General features: G+C 35.6%; 1 protein-coding gene across 1 annotated transcript in view; it reads left to right on the forward strand.

Annotated features, from left to right (window-relative positions):
• Positions 1–24,098, forward strand: part of LOC144973232 (nuclear pore complex protein Nup85-like) — a 36,909-nt gene that overhangs the window by 4,770 nt on the left and 8,041 nt on the right. Inside the window, exons 2-14 of the mRNA XM_078915409.1 lie at positions 7,062–7,161; positions 8,086–8,190; positions 8,795–8,855; positions 9,242–9,312; positions 11,475–11,588; positions 12,115–12,236; positions 13,624–13,749; positions 14,089–14,211; positions 15,898–16,029; positions 16,365–16,471; positions 16,774–16,863; positions 22,482–22,547; positions 22,767–22,817. Of these exons, the coding sequence (XP_078771535.1) occupies positions 7,062–7,161; positions 8,086–8,190; positions 8,795–8,855; positions 9,242–9,312; positions 11,475–11,588; positions 12,115–12,236; positions 13,624–13,749; positions 14,089–14,211; positions 15,898–16,029; positions 16,365–16,471; positions 16,774–16,863; positions 22,482–22,547; positions 22,767–22,817 (1,268 nt within the window). The remainder of the gene's footprint in view (positions 1–7,061; positions 7,162–8,085; positions 8,191–8,794; positions 8,856–9,241; positions 9,313–11,474; positions 11,589–12,114; positions 12,237–13,623; positions 13,750–14,088; positions 14,212–15,897; positions 16,030–16,364; positions 16,472–16,773; positions 16,864–22,481; positions 22,548–22,766; positions 22,818–24,098) is intronic.

Consider the following 24,098-nt stretch of genomic DNA (forward strand, 5'->3'; position numbering starts at 1 on the left):
TTCAATCCTGACGTCGGGGTCACCACTGTAACTTTATTCAGTTGACAAAATTACTTTTAGGGTAACAACTGCAAAATAACAATAAATAACAAAATGTTACTAAAGCTCGCAACACAACATATTAACAATGTATAACACTACAACATAATAATAAAATAATAAAACAGTTTACAACAACAAAGAACCAGAACACAGAACAAATACATTCCCTACATTAGAATGATGTTGAGGAGCAACTCCTGGGAGGCTTCTTTTAGACCTGTAAATTCTCAGTCAATTAACTGAAATCAGTCAATTTGTCAAATTCAAATATTTAAAAAAGGAAAGAAAGAAAGAAAGAAATAAAAAAAGAAAGAATTCACAAATCGTAGTCGAATGACCGTAAAATAATTAGGAGTGTTCCACAGCGCTACGCATAGCTCATGGGGACCGTTTATATTAAGGATGTATATATTGCCAAGACAAAGCGACACTTCCCTGGGTATTTTCACACATCCTTCGTTAAATTATTTTTTCACTTTCCAATCCGAAGTGATCCCAACTGTAGCCAATTTTAACTGAGCCACCGAGCGATAAATTTCACTGTTTCATCTAAGCCAAAATTGACCACATTTACCCTTCGAGTCTCAAAACTATGATAAAGTAAATTGCGAATGCCGCAAGTCCGTTATGTAGACATCTTCAAATCGAAAGGTAGGATAGATTGCTACAAGCACATTTCGATTGCCTCACGTTGTAAACAAACTGGTTGACCGTTTCTTCACTGATTGAGTACCTGATCATAAGGAACAACAATGGTAAGTAGCCTAATTAATTCCCGTGCAAATCAGGACGTTTTCTGGCATTGTTTTGCTCAAGCCCAAGCGAGCTTGCTGTTTTGTGGCGATTTACCTTCATTTCGATTCTTTGAATTTTTCCGCTACGCCTGCCGAAGTTTCTTCTTGATAATTCACTTCTACTTAATAATTCAGTGTATTGGCCTGAAGTCATATTTATTTAAGTTTTTTTTTCTCTGTCATTTACTGATTGAAAATCAAGTTTGCTCATTGCTACATTATTCTAATGTTCTCACAATGGCTGAGCTGTTCGTGGATCGCAATTCAGACTTGTCGAGCATCGATAAAGATGTGAGTCCCGTGAGGAATAAATTCAATTGGTCATGGCTAGAAGTTAAAGATGATAATGGTGATTATTTTTCTATGTCAAAAAAATTCCAGAGGCAGGAATATGACTTTGATGAAGTCATCTTTACCTATATGAATGACATGCTTATTTAGCATTCCTTCTACATCAAATTATGGCAGTCATACTTCCAGTAAGAAATAACACCCACTATTTTGATATATTGTATTTATCACTCTCCTCTCCAATGATGCCCTTATTAAAAAAAAAATAATTGAATCTTCAGTTTGTCGAAGAGTTTCAGTCAATTTTTATAGAGCTCATTTACAGGTCTATTCTTTTCTATAGTCATTTTTTGTTCTCACTTTGTTTACTGTGGGGAAGACTTTGTGTCACTGTTTGTTGTGATAGTTTTGTTAGGTTATGACTGTCGTGTCTCGATCGAGCTGTTGTGAGTAATCTTCATGTTATGTTCGTTCACTGTCTCCCGCGTAAATCAGGGCTGGCGGAGTCGGTTATTTTTAAACCGACTCCGACTCCAGCCTTGAAACCGACTCCGACTCCGACTCCTCAAGCATAGTATTAATAGGTAATAATATGCAACCAACACTCGCAGCTACTTTTAGCTTTTCCCCAGTATATATGTATTATAACAATACAAGCCGCTTCATATTTGAAACTAGGACAAAAAAGGAACTGAAACTAGACAAAAAGGAAACTAAAACTAAGATATGAATAAAACTGTCATTAAGACCAACAAAAAGAGGAAAAGTGAAATTAAGATTAAGACAATATTGAAACTGAAACCATTTATACTAAAATAAAATCACTTCTTATGGTCTTATGGTTATCCCACTTTCTAATAACCTAACTTTAACATTGAAGAGTCAGCATCCCCACCCCTCCCTCTAGTCAGGTACGGGGTGATTGGCATTGATGCCAACTTAAATGTACAGCACGAGAGCATGAAGGTTGGGGAGGAAAGGGGGTTTTGGAAGCATAGTTCACCTTTAGCTAATACCAATGTAATTTTTTTCAAATTCTATAGGCCTGGATACTATCTATATCTAGTATCTAAAATATTACACATTGAATGATATAAAAATGCGGTGTGTCTTTTTTACGAAACCCTGCGAAACCCGCCAAAACCCGACGAATCCCGACAAAGTTATGGGAAGTAGGTGGCCGTGGGGAGTGAACCTAGAACTCAGGGAAGTGTACACCATTGGGGAGTGAACCTGGGACTGGGTTTTGGCGGGTTTCGTAAAAAAGAACTAGTGCTTTTTTACGAAACCCGACAATACCCAGCAACGTTATGGGAAGTAGACAACTGTGGGGAGTGAACCCGAGACTCAGGAAAGTGTACATCAGTCGGGAGTGAACCTGAGACTAAGGTTATCGGCCGGTTTCGGCGGGTTTCGTAAAAAGAATTAGTGCTTTATTACGAAACCCGCCGAAACCCGACAATATCCAGCAAAGTTATGGGAAGTAGACAACTGTGGGGAGTGAACCCGAGACTCAGGGAAGTGTACATCAGTCGGGAGTGAACCTGAGACTAAGGTTATCGGCCGGTTTCGTAAAAAAGAATTAGTGCTTTATTACGAAACCCGCCGAAACCCGACAATATCCGGCAAAGTTATGGGAGTTTTACAACACTGGGGGGTGATCCTGGGAATCAGGGCGGTGTACACCAGTGGGGACTGAACCTGGGACTGTGTAAAAAGGATATCAGTGGGAAATAAACCTGGAACTAAAGGGAGATGGATACCATTGAAAGTTGAAGCCGGATATGGGAGTTGAGTACCAGAGGAGAATGAACCTGACACTATAGGAGATGGGCGCCAGTGTGGAGTGAACCTGGGACTCAGGGAAGTGCACACCAATTGGGAGTTAACCTCGGACTGTGGGAGATGGATAACTGTGGGTATCCGAGCTGAACTATAGGAGTTGGGTACCAGAGGAGAATGAACCTGACACTATAGAAGGTGGGTGCCAGTGGGGAGTGAACCTGGGAATCAGGGAATTGCACACCAGTGGGGAGTTAACCTGTGAATATCTAAAAAGGATATCAGTGGGAAATAAATCCGGCTTCAACTCCCAATGGTATCCATCTCCCTTTAGTCCCAGATTTATTTCTTACTGATATCCTTTATACTTATTCCCAGGTTAACTCCCCACTGGTGTGCAATTCCCTGAGTCCCAGGTTCACTCTCCACTGGCGCCCACCTCCTATTGTGTCAGGTTCATTCTCCTCTGGTACCACTCTGGTACCATACTTTCGTATTCGGCTTCAACTTTCAATGTTATCCATGTCCCTTTAGTCCAAGGTTTATTTCCCACTGATATCCTGTTTACATAGTCCCAGGTTCACTCCCCACTGGCGCCCACCCCCTATAGTGTCAGGTTCATTCTCCTCTGGTACCAAGCTCTCATATCCGGCTTCAACTTTCAATGGTATCCATCTCCCTTTAGTCCCAGGTTTATTTCCCACTGATATCTTGTTTACATAGTCCCAGGTTCACTCCCCACTGGCGCCCACCTCCTATTGTGTCAGGTTCATTCTCCTCTGGTACCAAACTCTCATATCCGGCTTCAACTTTCAATGGTATCCATCTCCCTTTAGTCCCAGGTTTATTTCCCACTAATATCCTGTTTACATAGTCCCAGGTTCACTCCCCACTGGCGCCCACCTCCTATAGTGTCAGGTTCATTCTCCTCTGGTACCAAACTCTCATATCCGGCTTCAACTTTCAATGGTATTCATCTCCCTTTAGTCCAGGTTTATTTCCCACTGATATCCTTTTTACATAGTCCCAGGTTCACTCCCCACTGGCGCCCGCCTCTTATAGTGTCAGGTTTCTCTCTCACCTGGTACCCAACTCCCAAATCCGGCTTCAACTCCCAATGGTATCCATCTCCCTTTAGTCCCAGATTTATTTCCTACTGATATCCTTTTTACATAGTCCCAGGTTCACTCCCCACTGGCGCCCACCCCCTATAGTGTCAGGTTCCTTCTCCTCTGGTACCAAGCTCTCATATCCGGCTTCAACTTTCAATGGTATCCATCTCCCTTTAGTCCCAGGTTTATTTCCCACTGATATCCTGTTTACATATTCCCAGGTTCACTCCCCACTGGCGCCCACCTCCTATAGTGTCAGGTTCATTCTCCTCTGGTACCAAACTCTCATACCCGGCTTCAAATTTCAATGGTATCCATCTCCTTTCGTCCCAGGTTTATTTCCCACTGATATCCTTTTTTACATATTCCCAGGTTAAATCCCCACTGGTGTGTAATTCCCTGAATCCCAGGTTCACACCCCACTGGCGCCCACCTTCTATAGTGTCAGGTTCATTCTCCTCTGGTACCAAACTCCTATAGTTCGGCTCGGATACCCACAGTTATCCATCTCCTGGTGTGCAATTCCCTGACTCCCAGGATCACCCCCCACTGTTGCCAAACTCCCATAACTTTGCCGGATATTGTCGGGTTTCGGCGGGTTTCGTAATAAAGCACTAAATTCTTTTTTACGAAACCCGCCGAAACCGGCCGATAACCTTAGTCTCAGGTTCACTCCCGACTGGTGTACACTTCCCTGAGTCTCGGGTTCACTCCCCACAGTTGTCTACTTCCCATAACTTTGCTGGATATGGTCGGGTTCCGTAAAAAAGCACTAGTTCTTTTTTACGAAACCCGCCGAAACCCAGTCCCAGGTTCACTCCCCAATGGTGCACACTTCCCTGAGTTCTAGGTTCACTCCCCACTGCCACCTACTTCCCATAACTTTGTCGGGTTTCGGCAGGTTTCGTAAAAAAGACACACCCATAAAAATGCAATGTCTGAAAGTGGTAAGGAGTCGGAGTCGGGACTTCTAAAACCGACTCCGACTCCGACTCGCCAGCCCTGGCGTAAATGTGATGTCATCATTTCTACCACATTCTCTTCATTCCCTCTCTTCGACTTGACATTACTTGACAATTAAACTCCTTCGTTGATCATGTAGATCCGAACCGCCAGTCCTTGGTATGTTTTTAGTGCGATTTTACCGGGACTATTCCTGATGTGCTTGTAGAGCATTTTAACCACCCATATGTCGTACATGGAGACGCCCACTTCGGTGGAGACATTTAAAAAACTTTTTCCTATATTTTACCTATCATAAACCAGATTGAGAAATCCATTCATGACATATTGGAAATTTGCTTTTTAAGACCTTAAGTTTGCACTTAGTAAAGTTTGATTGCAGAACTCTCATTCGAATCCCTAGCATTTACTAACATATTTCGGCATTGGTAAAGTAGGGGGCCCTGCCACCATCTTGCTTGCTTTGTTTACACAGATACCATGGCCAGATGGTTTTATGTTACTAGCTAAAAATTAGCCAACTTTTTTTTCTGCTTTCAACCAAAAATGTAGCCAATTTTTCAATGTTCATTCATCATTTTTAAACATGCCATTTTAGTGTTCCCCCCAAAAAATAATTCTGACCTTTTAACCCGATACCATTGTAACAGATTCATAAAAATATTGTCAAAAAAAAAAAAAGAATAAAAAGGAAAGAAAGATAAGATAAAACAAACAAAATGAACAACAACAACTACCTCATGAGTGTCAATGGTTATTTAAAAATTCTGCATAGAAGTAGAAGGCAACAGCATTAAAATCACATTATACCATTTAAGGCATTATAGTTATTATGAATGATGTGATTCACCCTTTGTTTCGAATGATTCCAACATTGACGATTCTAAGTCTAAGTGTTATAATGTCTGTCTCTCTCTCTCTTTCTCTCTCTCTCTCTCTCTTTTTCTCTCTCTCTCTCTTTCTCTCTCTCTCTCTCTTTCTCTCTCTCTCTCTCTCTCTCTCTCTCTCTCTCTCTCTCTCTCTCTGTGTGTGTTTTGTTTGTGTGTGTCTGTGTGTAAACAAAGCAAGATGGCGGCAGGGATCTTGCTCCTTTACTAAGGCTCATTTTTCATTCTTTTTCTTTTGAATGGGGGGGGGGGGGGGGTTGTTACATCCATGACCCCCCCCCCCCTCCCCCCCCAAATTCCGTTATACTTTAAGTTTACTTTAAAGGATCTGATTTATTGAAGAAAAACAACCTGTCAATTTATGACGGAAGGAGATTATTCCACCAAAAATAGCAAAGTTGTTCATCGAACAACAATGAATTATACGTAAAATTCTATTAAAAAGCACCAACATTTTTTGACATTTTCGTGTTTAGTGTCTCAAAATACATAAGTACAAATATATTATTTCTTATCATTTTGTCAGGGTGTCCACCAAAGTCGGAAAGTCGGATTTTAGTCGTTTTTTTAAAAGCCTAGATCGGAAAAGTTGGATAGAGCAGCTACAGCAACATGCTCCATTGCTTTATTTAAACAATAAGATACATTGGGTAAAACTGGTCAAAACCTGGGATGTTGCCTTGTCTAGTATAAAATAATGAAGACCTGGTTTGTTTGGGGGCAATTAATTTATTTCTTTGGGTTAATATAACTTAATTTAAAGTTGGTGTAAAGACTCAGAGTATTTGCACATTTGTTTGATTACCTCAGGTACCAGGTACCATTGTAGACAAGACATGAGAATCAGAGGCATTGCTATATTTATTTGTTGGATGAATTACAATACGATAACATTATGTGGGAATGGATGTGTAAGGTCACTGCAATCTGGGTGAAGTGTTAGATGATGCCGGTATAGTTTACAGCATTGATATTAGCAATGGGAGAAAAGAAAAGAGAAACGAAGGAAAAAAATATATATTAAAAATAGATTTAATAGACAGATAAATAGAGATAGATAGAAAGAGAAATATGCTTACCTTAACAGACCGGACACCGAGGAAGATCATTCATCTCATGCATTGAGAAATATATGTGTAAGAACTATGGAACTCTTTAGGCTCTAATCTGTGTTTGATATAATCTGTCAGTATTTCCCTGCCATAAAAGATGGAATCATCAGAAGTGAATGGGGAATGGGAAATCAGCTCTATGTATACCAGACATACAATCCAACGTCTCGAAATCATGGTGAGTAATTCTTTTTAAAAAAGTATCCTTCAATGTACAAACACATTAATTTGTGTAAAATTAATTTATGAAACAACTTTTAAAAATTATTATATGATATATATATATATAAAGACATTTCAAATACTTTATACCAGGTCAAAATTGAATCCAATTACCCAGTAACTTAGAATGTTTCATTTGGATGCTATTTGTAATCATTCATTTAATTTGTGTTGTAAGCATTGTTTCTATAGTGCGCCCAGGATCCATCGAAAACCTTCATAAATAAAAGTCCCATTCTCCACCTCCCTCACAAACATCACAACAAGAAAAACACAAGTCTAAAATAACTGCTGTCTGTGGTATGGTCAGCTAAAAAATCTCTCTGTCCATTACCTAAATAGTTTGAATCCCTTTTAGTTGGTAAGGAGGAGGTCAGAAACCTAACATCCCGAATGGTATTCAGTCAACTCAGGACTTACTGGTTACATCTCTAGCAATGATGACGAGGTGAATGTAACAATTAAAAGCACAGTCCACTCCGGATAATGCAAATATGAGATATTATACAGAAAGATTGAAAAAAGAAATGGATTAAAAGAAGAATGGCATTAAATATTGGAATTGTCAGGTTTTCTTGTATGTTGATAGCTTCACTGGATGAGGAATTATGATAATGGATTATAATTTTAAATAACAGGACAGGTCAGCTTCTTGACTTCCTGTCTTTGCCTGTTATGATCAATCCTGAATTATATGACTTTTGTCCGTAAGTATATTTATATTTTGTATCCTGGTCCTTGAAGAGAAAATAAAAAAGGAAGTCATGTAAAAGTTGTTGGTAGCCAAGTCTATTATTATTATTATTATTATTATTATTATTATTAATTTGGTGGTAAAGCACTGATGAATTTTATCGGTCCTTGTCATTTCTATTTTTAGGATCCAAAAGTAGACAGATTGGTGGAGGTTCTGATTCTCTTTTTGACGTAAGGTGGACAGCGGAAGTTTTAGACGTAGCCAGGAAGCTTGTTAATGAAACACACAGTAAGTTCTTATCATAATTTAGATTCTACTTTTCCCATGTCAAAACTTCATTTGATTTAGATCATATAACTATTCATTCTTTTTTGAAAAGACATAAAAATAAAAGCTTTATGTTATATCTTAATTGTAGAGCTGGGTGTCAATTTGTAAAAAAATAAAAATGCTTGTATTTATTTATTTATTGATTGGTTTATTATTATTATTATTATTATTATTATTATTATTATTATTATTATTATTATTATTATTATTGTTATTATTATTATTATTATTGTTATTGTATTTCGCTTATTTTTTGAAAATTGATTTCCTTTCGTTTTTTGGTTGTTGTTGTTTATTTAGCAAAAGATGAAAAGAAAGGAATAATGCGTCTTTTGTATACTTTGCTTGATCATTATTATTATTATCATGCCCAGTTATTAACAGCCTGCTTGACTCAAATTCTAGAATAAGAAAAACATTTATTCATATTTTTTATAAAATGTCAAAAGATTAGAACAATTGTCTGGCTCCTTTTTAAACCGGCTGAGACTGTTTAAAGCTTTTATGTATAAGCTGTGACATTTTTTAATGAAATTAATCAACAAAAAATTTTATTCGACAGATATTTTTGTGATGTTACAAGGCCAAGTCAAAAGTCTATCTGGGTCCATGTTGTACACACAGTAAGTGTTCGTGTTTCGTTTTTTATTTCTTAATAGTCTATTGTTATTATTAAAAATTGTGCTTAATTTGACTCTAAAAATAGTAATTAGATATAAGTTAAAATTATATCTCATACATATGGAAGTATTCTCCTCTCATTTGAATTATTTTTGGTCATAGAGTGGTCATGTGTAAACCACATAAATATATGGACCTGAAACCTGTATTTTCAAATGATTTGATTTTATATTGGGAGACATATATATTACTCTAACTATAAAATTGAAATTGATCAGTCATTAAAATGTGTTCCTAGGTCCTACTGTTGTGATGACATATTACATAGTTCTTGAAGCATATCTTTTTAACATATGAATTATTAGTTGCCATATTGTTTTATTGATAGACTCAAAAAAGCAAGCAAGCAATACCGAGCTGTTTTAAAAGCTTGCAGCATGGAACTTATGCAAATAACAGGTGAGGACTTTACAATTATCTTTATTACACCCCCCTCCCTAAATAGTGACGTGTAATGATATTATGTTTACAATAATAATTTGTGTCATCAGATTATCAAGCGTAAATTTAACAAAAAGAAGTATCATTTGTTTTTGAAGATGTCTTTTATTCAAAGATGAGGAAATAGGAATCGATTGAGGGGTAGAATAAATGATTTCTTACTCTTGTGTTTTGGAATTCGAACTTTTTTCATTTATCAAGCTGTTCTAGAGTATAATTTTCCTCGACCATTTTTGAATTGTAGTGAATTGGATATAGGTTTTTTTTCAGGATCATGACAAATTTTTTGTTAGGGTGTCCCATTTTAGCTCTTTGAAAAGTTGGCAGATATGTGGCCTGATTTAATTTCTTCACTCTGTCTGTCTAGAACTTTATAGTAGTAAAAAAAAGTTTAAGTCACAATCGCTTCTATATTAGTAACTCTTGATACAGGAGTCTCCGTTTATATGCACTCTGACTACTAGCAGGCTCAGGGCTCAAAGGATAATTTTTACTCTTATAAATTTACCCCTTTATAAGTAGGCTCATCAAAAAGGACTCATTATTAGCATGCTCAATTTTATGATCATTGTTTAAACATTACAAAAATGAAAGAAAATAAATAGATAGTTAAAAAGAAAAAATACAATATTTTTCAATACAAAAGATTGACAAACAGGTTTAACAGAAATGCTCTGTGAGTGACATATAATTCGCAACGCACTATTCCATCACAAAACAACACCTCACTGATGAAACGGACAATGCATGTCTATCAAAAAGACTTAAGTGATAACAATAGGCAGGCAGGGGGGGGGGGGGGGGGCACAGAGTTTGGCACTTTGTCTGTTTGTTATGATGTTGACAAGGTGCTGGAAATGTGGTCAGGGAAAAGAGGGCTCAGAAGGTCACCACATTAATTGATCATTTATCAAGTGTTATTTTGATGACTACAGTTTGTTTACAGATGTGTTAAGTGTGATAACGATGTGAGTTATGAAAACATTGTTCACATCTATTCTCTTTGTCTGTGACCTTCTTGATTTTACACACGTGTCTGTTAAATCTATTTTGTGCTACATACCTGCATTCGCACCACAATCTCAGATGTTAAATAAGCAAGTAAAACCATCAAGATTTTACCTTCAACTTAATGGCCAAGATTAAAGTCTGATCCAGTTCACAGAAAAAGAGGATGTCATAAACAGGTGCATTCAATCAAAAGCCAAACAAACAGCAATTACAAGCTTTTTTACCTCATGTCCCAAACCTAAGGCGTAATGAAATGCTGTGGCATATTGTGTCAGAAAAGGAAGGGTTTGATTACCATGAAAATTAGAATTCAAAAGAAATAAAAAGCTAAACAATGACTGCTTATCAGACCACTAGCAGTTCCAAGCCTGCAACCTGGTGCATACCACCATGTATACATTTGGAGACTGAGAAAAAAAAAGTTGCCTTTACTGTAATTTGAGCATTGAACATAGACATAACAAAAAAAATAAAAAATCAAAATCTCCCTATAAGCATGATCCTACTATAAGCTTTGCTTTGCTTGATTTCCAAAGACGGTGTTTATAAACGGGGACCATTATACCAGACATTTTGACTTTAGTGGGTTGGTCCTTTTGCATGGGTGTTAAATGGATAATGAGCAAAGCTTAAAGTTATAAGTAGGTAACACTTTCTTTTAATTGCATTGTTTTGTATCAATTTTTTTAGAACGTTGAGCAGGACCATGTTCAAAGATTCATCTTTAGATGTTTTTGTATATGGATCAGATGTTTTGGTCTTTTTTTTTTTTACGAAACTTAAGTACCCATGGAGAGTTGTGTCTTTCTTTCACCCCCCAGCCAATATCGAAATATATATGCAATTAGGCAAAATTCTTTTCTGGCTAAATATGATTGTTGGTTCCTTTTTGTGATGAAATTTTTTTTACAATAATTTAAATAGATGGAGGTGTGGTAAACATTTCTCAAAATGGAATTATTGTAGATAAACAAAATGGACATTTTTTAGTAACTTTTCAATGCATAAGTATAAAGATCTATTATTATAGTTTTATATTCATTGTATTTGTCTTGGTAAAAACATTTAATTGATGATTATTTTGATATTTGTTTTTTTTTTAATCTTAGATTCCTGTACAAATTCTGGCCAGAGACAGAAATATGAGGAACATATTCAAGAGTTTGAAATGGTTCAGTTGATATGGAGTTTATGTGAAATCATTTTTATAGATGTAGCTCCAGGTGAGGAATGCTTAACTGAAAGAATACAACAATACAATAAGAAAATATTATTACATCCAAATCCACTGTATGCTCAGAGGTGTTTTACTTAAATTGAGAGGTAACAGTATACTTAATATGGGTTAAATATTCCTGTTATAAATAAAAGAAAATATACAGTTGCATGCCTTTAAAACATTACTAAATTTAGTATTCTGCTGAAGGATGATGAAAACTTTAGATTGATAGTAATATTTTTAAAAAATTTAAACAGCAGATTCTGATAGCTCAGTTGGTAGAGCACTTGTGTCACACGAATAGGGGTTCAGATTAATAATTCCGGGGTGAAGTTGAGATTTTTTCTGGTCCTGAGTGTTCTTAATGTCATTTCTTGGAAATAAGGTGGCAATTTGTATGAACACAATGATGCAGTTCCTTTTTCTTCTCTTTTTCATAAACATGTATTTATTATTGATGCAGATTTCTAAGAAAATTCATTTGTTATTATTGATATTGATTTTTGATATTTTATTGATACATTTCCAAGGCGGTCTGATTTTGACCCCACTACTTGACTGGTTGAGGTGGCATTTTCCTGAGGCAAAGCATATGGCTATGAAAGTGTCACAGGCTGAACAACCATCTGCCCATCCAGATTATTGGGATGCTGTAAGTATTTGTGTGAATTTGATAGCTTTAAAGTATACAATTCATTTTATAACTTTGAAGATTTTAAAACATTAGTAAACTGTTTTGATGAAATATATAAGATGATTGGTTGGGGGATGATGAAGTAATATTCTTGTAGATATATTGGGTGGTGCAAAAGTTCTGCTCATTAGCTGGGTAGGGTTCCTGACCTCCCATAGTTGACAGGGAGGCACTTACTATGTTTTATATCCCCCTATATCTGTTTTCCAACATGCTTTCTGTCTTCGTCTTGGAATGATATTACTTGGTTTTGTCCTTACCGTAGTCGGATTCCATCCTGGGAAGGAAAATGAATAGTTTTGGGAAATTATATTTTTTGTCTTGTAAGTCATCTCTCTGTTATGCACTGTATTATTTTTGTTTTACATATATATATATGATTTGTAAGCATTTGAGTGTGTTCACATAAATAGGTGGGGACCTGTGCTTGTGTCAGGACGAGACATTTAGGTGATCTCAAACTAAGTACACTGCTCTTGGATTCTGCACCTGTTCCCTATTTGAACTAATTCCCCTTTGTCTTCCTTTTTCTTTGGTACTTTAATTGTAATTCTAGAACTTATTACTATCCCATTTTCTTACTTTTTACTGGTGCTGATATGACCCAAATGTGGCAAGCAATGTAAAATCCTTTAAAACAACAAAAACAAAATCAGCTCATTAGATAAGCAGGAGGTTGAGAGCATTCATAAGTTGTCATAAAATACATGGTCAATTAAACTTCAGTCCAATGGAGCAAGTTTTGAACCATATAAATTAAATAGTGGAATATTTATTAATTTTATTTTTCAGATGAATTATTTGCTATTTGTTCGAAATTGGGAAAGAAATCGACCATTTTTTCCATTTATTCTTTCTATCATCAAAGCAAGATTGATTGGAAAATGTTATAAACAATCTCAAAATAATACTATATGAATCGTGGATAAAAACAAATATAATTTTTTTGAAAAGTTGCATCACAATAGATTTTTTCTTTCCATTTTTTTTTTTTTTTTTTTTTTTTTTGCTTTTTTGCAAAGGTTCTTAATTTGCTTTGTATCATCGATTTTTTATTTAGTTAACTTTTATAGAACTTTTATATCAGATTTAAATTTGCAATTATTTGAATGCTAATGTTGTTTTTAATTAGATTTGTACAAAGATAGAGTAGATGTCAATTATTTGCAAGATTTCATGACTGTATTGGTTGAAATGAGAAATTGTCAAAATATAATTTGGTGTATTAATAAGTAATTATCGCTGAAAGTGTTAATAAATTTTCCAAATGTTTCAGAAGATATAATTTAGTATTCCTCACTGGTAAATCTGTCTATTTTTTATCTTATTCCTTCTATGACTATAGATTTTCCGCCTGACTCTTCAAGGTAGCACAGAGAATGTTAGAAAACTGCTGGCTCTGCACAACTATAATCATTCAGACCCTTTCATCAGTGTGGATGAATTACTAAAGAAAATGCCTCATTGGACGGTAAAAATATGTTGTTTTTTTCCCCAGTCTGATACATAACTGTAATTTTTAGTCGGTGGTTTTCTTTTATTTAAAAGAGATAAATACATTTGAATGTTATTGCAGAGACAATTCCTGATTCCCTTTATCAACAATTGTATGCCAAATAATGACAAACTTGTTATTTTTATAAAGTTTTAGGGCTATTCAAGCCATGACTGATGACCTGGCCATGGCCTTTTGTGACAACTCATTTATTTCACTCATGATACCCAGTTATCAATATTTTAATTAGTTTTTAATTATTCCTCTCTTTTATCTTAACCCCTCCCCCTCCCTACTTTTTTTCTTTCTTCACAGTATCAACATGCCCAGTCAGCTGCAGAGTATGAAATGAAGTGGCGACACTGGAGAGAGGAGTGTGTCCGTCGCTATGAAGCTGGAGAGTTTGCTGCCTATGATCAACTGGAGACTTTGGTTCAGGTCAGTGAAGCATTAAATTGATTTTTAATAAACTCTTGACAAAGTAATGTTTGACAAAGGTCATAAATAGATTTTTGTCCCCAAAAAAATATATAATGAACAGCAGTCAGTGACACCTATTAGATCAAACATTAGGATGAGACAAAGGACACTTCAGCAAATGGAAATATGTCAAACATGGAAAACTATTTAGAGAAAAGCCAAATACCTACAGCTGTGCAGTCTACAATCATCAAAAAATTGTTGCAAGTGGAGAACAAATATTTAAGAACCATGACGCAAGATAGCTTCACAACTACATTGATGAAAGTAGCTGAGGAATCACGTACTGGCTAAACAGTCTTGGAAGTCTTTAAGTCTATTTAATTTGTTGCTGTACAATAAAATGTTTTTTTTAAGGAGGGGAGGGTGAGATGGCCAAATGGATACACTCAGAGCTCCAGTTTCAAGTCCCATTGTTGGCATCCCATTTTTTCCTTGAACTAGAAATTTAGCCCTTAATGCTTACTTTACACCACCGCAGCTGACATCTGGATTATCTCCCATACGCCTGGCAAATAAATTTCCCTTTTTAATCCAGTAAAAATTTTTTTTAAAATTAGGTCTTTGAAGTCTGTCAAGCCGAATTTTGTTCTAACTTCTTTAGAGTGAAATGGATAGAAAGGATTGCTTTCAATCCTCTTTCACAAAGAACTTACCTCTAGATCTTGTATTTAACAAGGAAGCCCAATATATGCAGTTTACATCAATCCATGTCTGTTTCCATTGGAGTTTAATTCTTGACTAAGTTTTCACATCACCATAAAGTGTAATTTTGGATCAAATCATTTGCAAATTATGCTATGACATTTGTAATAAACATAAGAATTATTTTTACCCATATAGCTTGGCAAGAATTAAATGATTTAAAGAAAAGTAGTTAATGTAGCCCCCATTTAGCTTTGTAATTAATTTCATACTATGGACTTCTTACCTAGCACTTTAGAGGACAACTCGATATTTACTGAGAAAATGAAATCAGATCAACTTGAAATATGGCTTATCTCTTTCAAAGTATTTTCATGTGAACGATTATGTATATAAGAGTAGAGACCATGCATTTTTTTGGTTGATAGTAATTTTGTTTTTAACAATTTATTTGAAAAATTGATATGCAAATCTTTTGCTTTGATTTGATACAGTTCAGCAATTTGTAAAATGTGAACCAAGCAGGGCTGAGAATCTTCGGCTTAAATGGTGGTTTATCACCGCCCATCACCATCACAATTCAGCCTTTTTCAACAAAAAAATTATGAATAAAAAAGACTCACCACAATTACTACATCAACATCCCTACAACCACTACTACAACAACCACCACCACATCATCATTTCTTCACCACCACTAATACAAATACCACCACATCCTCATTCCTATCACTACAACTACTACAACCACCACATCATCCTCCCTACCACCACTACTATTACAACCATCATTACATCATCATAACCTACCACAACTACTACAACCACCACCACCACATTATCATCCCTACCACCCTCACTACTACAACCATCACCATACATCCCTAAGACCACTCCTACTACGACCACCAGCATCATCCCTATCACCACTACTACTACAACCACCATCACATCATCAATAATAATAATTATAGCTTCTCTTTCCTTCCTTCAAATCAGATTTTGTGTGGAGACGAAACTGTGTTCAAAGAGCTGAAGAATAAATGTGAGACGTGGTACCACCTGCTTGTTTCCAAGTTATTATACCAAAATCCCACTGTCAGACTGTCTGATCTGGCCTTTGAAATCAAGGTATGAATATACAGAATTAGGTGGTCTGGTCTGTCTTGATTAAATTGAGTGCAAGTCTCAATTGTATTATACTCTAGTGTTAAAGAAAGACAACGCTGTGGTGAATGTACAATTTTTCCTCTGAATTTTTTTCACCTTTGAGACATGCATATATATAGTATTAAGTTTTATAAGAGTGTCTTCTCTTGCAATTTCTCCCAATGAAATATTTTGTGGAGTCTTTCTTTTTGAGAGTCACGTATTATAAAAAAGAAAGAAATTATCTCTCTTTTGTATATATATTTAAGTTGTATTTTCTTTGAAACATTCATATACATAAAACCCCACTTTTTCAGCCTTGCCAGGCAGCTTTTTCAATGCCTGGGCTACAGCCCAGTGAACTAGATAACATTTTACAGGCTGCCATGGAATTCGATATACATCAAGTCATAAAGGATAGCTGGTATGTTTTGTTATGAACAGATTTTTTAAATTATTGTGTTTGTGGAGAGAGGCAAATTTGAATTATTGCTTACTAGAATAATACAAGAGATGATGAGATGATTTTTTCAGTTATCGTTTTCTCTTTTCCTTTTTTTTTGTTTTTGTTTTATTAAAAATATTTTTTTAAATTACTTGTGAGGACATATAACTTTGTAATCAAGAAAACTATCTTAACAGCAATACAATTGAATAGTCTTTTTTATTTTGAAATATAGTACATTTTTATCAATTTTGTTTCTCTCTTTTTCTATTTGGTTACAGCAATTTCCTCAGTAATTGCAGCTGGTGGTTTGTTTCCCATCTTGCAGATGTGCTTCATCATTGTGAACAGCTGGATTCTCAGAAATTACCGTAAGAAGGCCTTATGCTTGTTCAAATTTACTTTTTGATTGGTTCTGAAAATGCAGTGGAATTTGGGAAGAAATGCTTTGGTGTGTTGGAGTGAAATGGTGTAGAAAATCTTCATAACTTAAGCACACTGGAATTGTAGTGTTGGGAGGATATGATAAGTGGGGTAAAATTATCTTAATATACTTAACTTTGCCTCAAGTATTTGAAACTGGAATATGATGAAGACAAACCACTTAATCCCCACAGCCGTTTACTGCTTTCACTTTAGTTCGACAGGTAAATTTTGCCGGACGCTAGTTCATAACAGATGACGAGTCACGGCCTGTGCCGAAAGGGCGACTGAGCAACTTTTCCTATTTTGACGATTTTTTTCTCAAGTTCAAAGTGGCGTAGTAAAGATGCTATTAGATGTTGCAATAAGATATTTTAGAGTCATAACTAGTGATTTATATACTTTTATTTGATATAATTTTAGTAGATCATTTGGGATTAGATTTTATAGGAAATAACCATAAAAATGGGTCCGAAATTTTAATTACTTCAAACGATATAATCAAACATTACATAGTTATCTGAGTTTATACAAATAAATGAGAAATACTGCAATAATCATCAATATTCACAGAGTAAAAATATATAATCAAAGTTGTTTTGTAATGAAGCATTGTTGAGATATCCGCTCACCTGTACAGCCATATCCTTTTTTGACAGCAATAAAAAAAATGCGTAATCACCGAATTGTAGGGGTTTGTTGATGAAATGATCAAAACGAACTGGTTTTAGTAATGGCAATTGACAATTATTAGGAAAAGATATGTTATATGCATTCCTTTGACGTTTGTATAGATCTAAACTATAATAATAATAATAATAATAATAATAATAATAATAATAGTAATAATAATAATAATAATGATGATGATGATGATGATAATGATCATTTTCATGAAAATAATATAGTGGCTATCACCTAAACGCCTGCTAATTTTGGTAAACGCAATAATTTCTCTTTAAAATATCGTTCTAAATGCCCGTTTAAAAAAAAATTGGAATTCGCCTTTTTATGTCCACTCTGACAGAAAGGAAATAAAAAAAAGAAAGAAAGAAAGAATAAAGAATTTTACTGAATCATTTGCGACCGAAGAATTGACTCATCACCTGTTTCCGAGAGTTTTATTTAACTTCCCAACGCCCCAAATTACTATCAATTCATTCGATATAATTTACTCCTCCCCACTCCACGCTCTCCGGCAATTTCCTTCCATGTCCCTCAAACTGCTTTTTTTCCATGAGCGTCCAATCAGCTTTTTACAATTGCCCATTTCCAATTGGCTGCTGAAAAAGGACAATTCTAATTTCAATTATCCACCAGCCGGTCATCAGCACAGTCAAGAAAGCTCCTCCTACTCAAATCACACATACCCACGAATATGATAGGCCTTGTAGACCAGTCACTGGTCTTTGATGTTACACAACCATCCGCCAGCTTTGATCACATCGCTTTTGATGATGTCACTCAATATCTATCTTCTCTCAAACCCGTTGACTGTACCACGAGTCAACATAAAAGAATATCGCGATGAGGTGCGAATCGTGAAGATGGAATGACGTAGCTGTGTTAAAGTTATAGGTCCAAAGTTCAATTGTCAGAGAGAACTGAAGAGAGATCAAACTGAGGTGGTAAAATGAAAATTGTTTCGTGGTAAAACGTTGCATAAATTAGTTTTATGTACACCAACACACACACACACACCTCTCTCTCTCTCTCTTTCTCTCTCTCTCTCTCTCTCTCTCTCTCCAATGCTGCGACAAAAAAAAGGACGCCTACCATATAGCTAATACTATTTAAAATGGAAATTCGTTGAAAATGGTCTGCTTATTGATCAACCGAAGCATCGTGGATAACAGAAATGATCATTGTGAATCAGTTGAAACACGTGATATCGATGTAATACTAATACTAGTAATAATCACAGTGTATTTATCTTACTCTTGATCACCACTGTAATAATAATAATAGTAAAAAATAAATAATATCCATTTTTTGACAATAAAAAATCGTGATAAATGCATTGAAAAAGATGGGAGGGGGGGGGGGAGGATTAATGATCAAAAGTGAAAAAAGTGAACTGTTATTTTAAAATAAATTGACAATCATAGGTAAAGATAAGTTATAAGTATTCCTTTGAACTTTGTATAGACGTCTAGATCTTAACACATTTTATATATTAATACTTTTTATTAACATACGTAAAACCTCACGATTATTGTAAGGAACAGCTGATTGTTACATTTCACAGAAACAGCTTCTAATTAACCAACGTTCTGTTTTCTTTTTTTCACTGGTGGAACTTCACTTGCTAATTCTGGAGCAGTTTGCATGAAATGTTTTTTGACCACCTATCTCATTTGAGCCCTTTCACAGCTTATTCGGCAGAGTCCGTTTGCATTGAGACAATGCTTGTTTTCAGTATGACCATTCATCTGAGTAAAGAAAAAAATCATTAGTTATTATTGATATTGATGATGATGATGATAATAATAATAATAATAATAATTGTAATTATAAGAGTTATAATAATATTATTGATTGTTAGTAATAATACGATAGTGATCGCCTAGATGCCTGCTAATAATAATAACGTAATAATTTTCCTTTAAAATATAGTTCTAAATGCCCGTTATTCAAAATGGAACTCTGAAATATTTTTAGCAAAAATAAGATAGAGAAAGAAGTTTACTGTAGCATTTGCGGCCAAAAAAAAGGATTTATCACCGGTCTGTGAGAGTCTTATTTGACACCAAGACAACGCCCCAAATTACGTTCAATTCATTTCAAATTTACTCCATCTCTCCAGCAAATTCATCCCATGACCTCCAAACTGATTTCTATCCATGAAGCGCCAATCAGATGTTTACAATTACCCATTTCCAATTGGCTGCTGAAAAAGGACAATTATAATTTCAATCGTCCACCAGTCGGTCATCGGCAAAGTCAAATAAGCCCCTACCACTCATATCACATACCCCCTCGAAACTTCAGCCTTGTAGCGCAGTCCACCGGGCTTTTGATGTTACACAATCATCCGCCACCTTTGATCACATCGCTTTTTGATGTTATAATATATCTATCTACCCTCTTTTCTCACGCCCGTTGACTGTACCAACGGGCGATGTAGAAGAATATCGAGGGAAGGTGCGAATTGTGAAGACGGAATGGCAAATTGGTGTGAAAGCTATAGGTTTAAAGTTCAATTTTCACAGAGAAATCATGAGAACTTGACTGAACAAGCAATAACAATCGTTCCATGCTAAAAATGTGCGTACACGAGTTTTACACACACACACACACACACACACTTCCCCCCCCCCCCCCCACCCTCTCTCTCTCTCTCTCTCTCTCTCTCTCTCTCTCTCTCTCTCTCTCTCTCTCTCTCTCTCTCTCTCTCTGAGTGTGTGTGTGTACTACTACTACTACTACTACTACTATGATTACTACTATAACTGCGCTATCATCATCATCATCATCGTCATCGTGATCATCATCGTCATCATCATCACCATAAAACAACAACAACAATAACGTTATCATCACAATTGGACTCGTGTTCTTATGTCTCAGGAGTTTGTCTGAATACGGGACTATTTTGTTAGCCAACAAAGAATAAGACAAGATGTGCTTACACATTCATTGTGCAAAAACCGGTCATTACAAATCATTGAAATAAATACTATATTAAAAGTAGATTATTACTCTTATATTTACTACCATGTGTTAGGGTAGGGTAACAAAACTCAGATAACATCAATTTCAATTTTTTAAACAATTAAAAATATTTTTTAGGTTAATTTTAAATAGAAAAATATACATTTTTCAAGAGAGAATAAAGTATACTCACCATTTCTTGATATCAATGAAAATAATTGCGTCTTAAAGATGAAAATGTGGCCGTTATATCCATATAAAATAGAAAAATATGGAAGAAGTGTATGGTCAGCAATTGCAGTGTAAAAATGTCGATTTTACGAAATCTGTCCTATAGCCTGACTGACAATGAAATCCAAGCGGTGCATTCTACCTGCAGGTATATATAGGCCAGTTTTCACGTTCTGGACATCTGTTATGACGTAACCACACGGTGGTCTCCCCGTCATCGACGGTGGGTCGTTCCCATTGGGGGTGAGGCGGTAGTAAACTAAAGTGAAAGATTTCTAGTGTAATAAACGGCTGTGTCCCAGAAGCTCTGTTAAGATGGTGGTTTCCATTTGGGTGGGTTTCTGGCTACATTCATCACTGTCCTTTGGGACAACTTAAATGGGCTTTTTATCTGTCTCCAGATTGTAGGTAGACAACCTATTTTACATTGACCTTGTGGGCTCCATCCAAATGCTTTCTTTGTAATGTTTTCATTCTCTTTAGAGTTTGTCCAACCCATTTTCATTTTTTCCCTTGTATTTTGCTGTAATGGGTATCTGAAGACATATTTTTACCACAGAAGTTCATTTGCAAGTCCGTCCTCCAAACTAGAATTTAAGGATTTGTTTGAGATATGATGGAAGTCATGCAGTTTATGTTTTTGGCCTAAATAAAAATCTGTTCCATCTTGCTGGCCACATATTAAAGAAACAGAACAAAAAAAGCTTGAGCTTTTATAAAGCGCAATATCCACTGAAAGAGATCACTGATAACAAAAATCATCAAACGCCAAATGGAATTTTTAGGACACATTATCCGCCACCCTGGTTTGGAAATACTCGCCTTGACTGGAAAGATGAATGGAAAAAGAATAAGAGGAAGACAAAGAATAACGTATTTGAAAGGGATAAGAACTTGGACAGATGAAGCTGAGAAAGGTGGCGCTGCTTTAATAGAATTGGCAAGAGATAGATCAGCTTGGCGGAAGATGACCTCCGACGTCTGCTTCAGATATGGAACTACATGAGATGAGAGAATATCCACTAAATGTACTGAAAGTGCTTTACAAAGGGTCCATGACCAACAGCAACATGTAATATGTAGAATGAGACATGATGCCTGGTAGACGGTATTACAATTTTTTTTTCAGACCGAAACAACGCTGTTAACGGCCAGGTACTCATTTTACACCTGAGTACGGTGAGAGAATGTGAGTAAAGAGCTTTTTCCAAGGACTCAACTATGCATTGAACGAGGCTCGAACCCAGGACCTTCCGATCCGAAAGCGAGTGTCATACCACAAGACCACATTTAGATTAGAACATACTAGAACAAGTCTGATTCACTTGTTTGGAGGAGATGAAAAAGGGGGAAATGATATTGATATTTGCTCTAGAATGATTAAACCTGGGCTGGCATTTGCATTGCCTTAAACAAGGGAGGAAAATGATATTGATATTTGTTCTAGAATCATTAAACCTGGGCTGGCATTTGCATTGCCTAAAACAATTTTTAGAAAAAGATTGTCCATGATAAAAAATAAAATTAATAGCAACATGAAGTCAGAACTGTGTATAGGGCAGGAACAGGGAAAAAATATTGCTGATACGGTTACTAATATTTTATTAGCTGTTTTGGTTCTCTCCCATCACTTTACACTCATCTTATTAACCAGTGGAAATAAATTATATTGTTTTTACAGATTTGGATCTAACTTGAGAGAGTACTTGCTGTTAGAATATGCCACAGGCCTCATGTCACACAGAAGGTAGGGACTTTTGCCACATTTTTGAAATGCAAGTTATTTCATCGTATTTTCATGTTCACTCATAATGTTTGCTGAATCATTAGAGTTATTTATTATTAGAATTTATACATTTTTGAGATTATTTTTATATTAATTTATTGTTTTTATTATTTAATCTTAATGATTTTGCCAAAATTTAAAAAAATGGTTTATTTTTCATTTTATTTGGATTTATTTCAGTCTCTGGCAAGTTGGAGTTGATTACCTTGACTTCTGTCCTGTGTTTGGAAGGTAAGCCTTTATTAAAGAAGGAATAATGAACGTCAGCAGATTTGTTGAAGGTTGAATTTTTGTAAAAGTATCGCTGGTTGAGTGTATTTCTACCCCATATGACTTTTGCAATGTTCAGAGTTTTTAAAATATACAGTCAACTCCGGATAATCGCAACACCTTGGGATTAGCGAAAATGTTCCGATAAACGAAGTTGAGTATTCTGTCCACAATTGCAACATTTTACACAAATACGGTAAACTCAAACCAGTTGTTGTAAACATTGTTCTTAGTCCACCACATACTGAGCAATTTGATTGGAATAAAAAAAAAAAAATGGCAGCCCTGTATAGATTTTGACAAGCAAAAACAGCTTTGAGGCAAGAAATCTTAATATTGGATCCATTTCCTTTTTTTTTTCTCAACATTTGTAAGAATCCAAGAGATTAGCCGTGATGAGAGACAATAAGCTCTCACCAAACCTGTTGATCACAATGCACAGTTTTCAATCACAAAATAAAGGATATCATTTCTCAGTCCCTCCTCACAACTGTCATCGTCTACCTGTTGTCTGAACCAAGCGCAGCCCATTCACCTCATATCTAATGGTCACGGATGACCGCACAAACCCGAACTCCAAAGCCCTGCCCTCTTTTGTATCTAATAGAGTGGTGACACACAACTGTAGCATTAAACCCCAACCATTCTCGATTCTTCAACGTGTCATGATTTAACCCATTTTGAAATCTAATCATGAGATTTTGTTTGATTGATACCTTGAATCTGCCTCCTTTAGAGGTCAAAAATTTGTTGCGATTAACCAAAGTTTGTTGCAATTAACCAGTGACTTTTATATAGAATTAATTCATTTTCTTGGGAAATGTTGCGATTAACCCAAAGTTGCAATTAACCGAGTTTGAGATTATCCGGAGTGGACTGTATTTTCATGACACACCAATGGGTTATAATAACAGTTTGCTCATTTTGACTTAAATCCACAATAAATGTCTCATAATGAACTTGCACAGAACTTGATAAGATAATTTATTGACAAGCAGCTGGTCAGACTGTTGTGTCTTCTATCCATAAGAGACTCTTCAAATGATGCAAATTGGTCCAAACATACACCCTTTGATATTATCATAATGGTGTCTTTTACCCAGTCTTGTACAGATTGCAATACTTAAATGATGTAGTGTGCAAAGAATCTCGTTCTAATTTTAGAAGGATTTTTTTCTACTCTTGATGCTTAATTAATACCAGTCGTGTATACAGATTTTTTAAATCGTGCAATTTGTATTT

This window comes from Berghia stephanieae, chromosome 5 (genome assembly GCF_034508935.2).
Source record: "Berghia stephanieae isolate SIO BIC M18660-M18661 chromosome 5, UCSD_Bste_1.3, whole genome shotgun sequence".
NCBI lineage: Eukaryota > Metazoa > Mollusca > Gastropoda > Nudibranchia > Aeolidiidae > Berghia > Berghia stephanieae.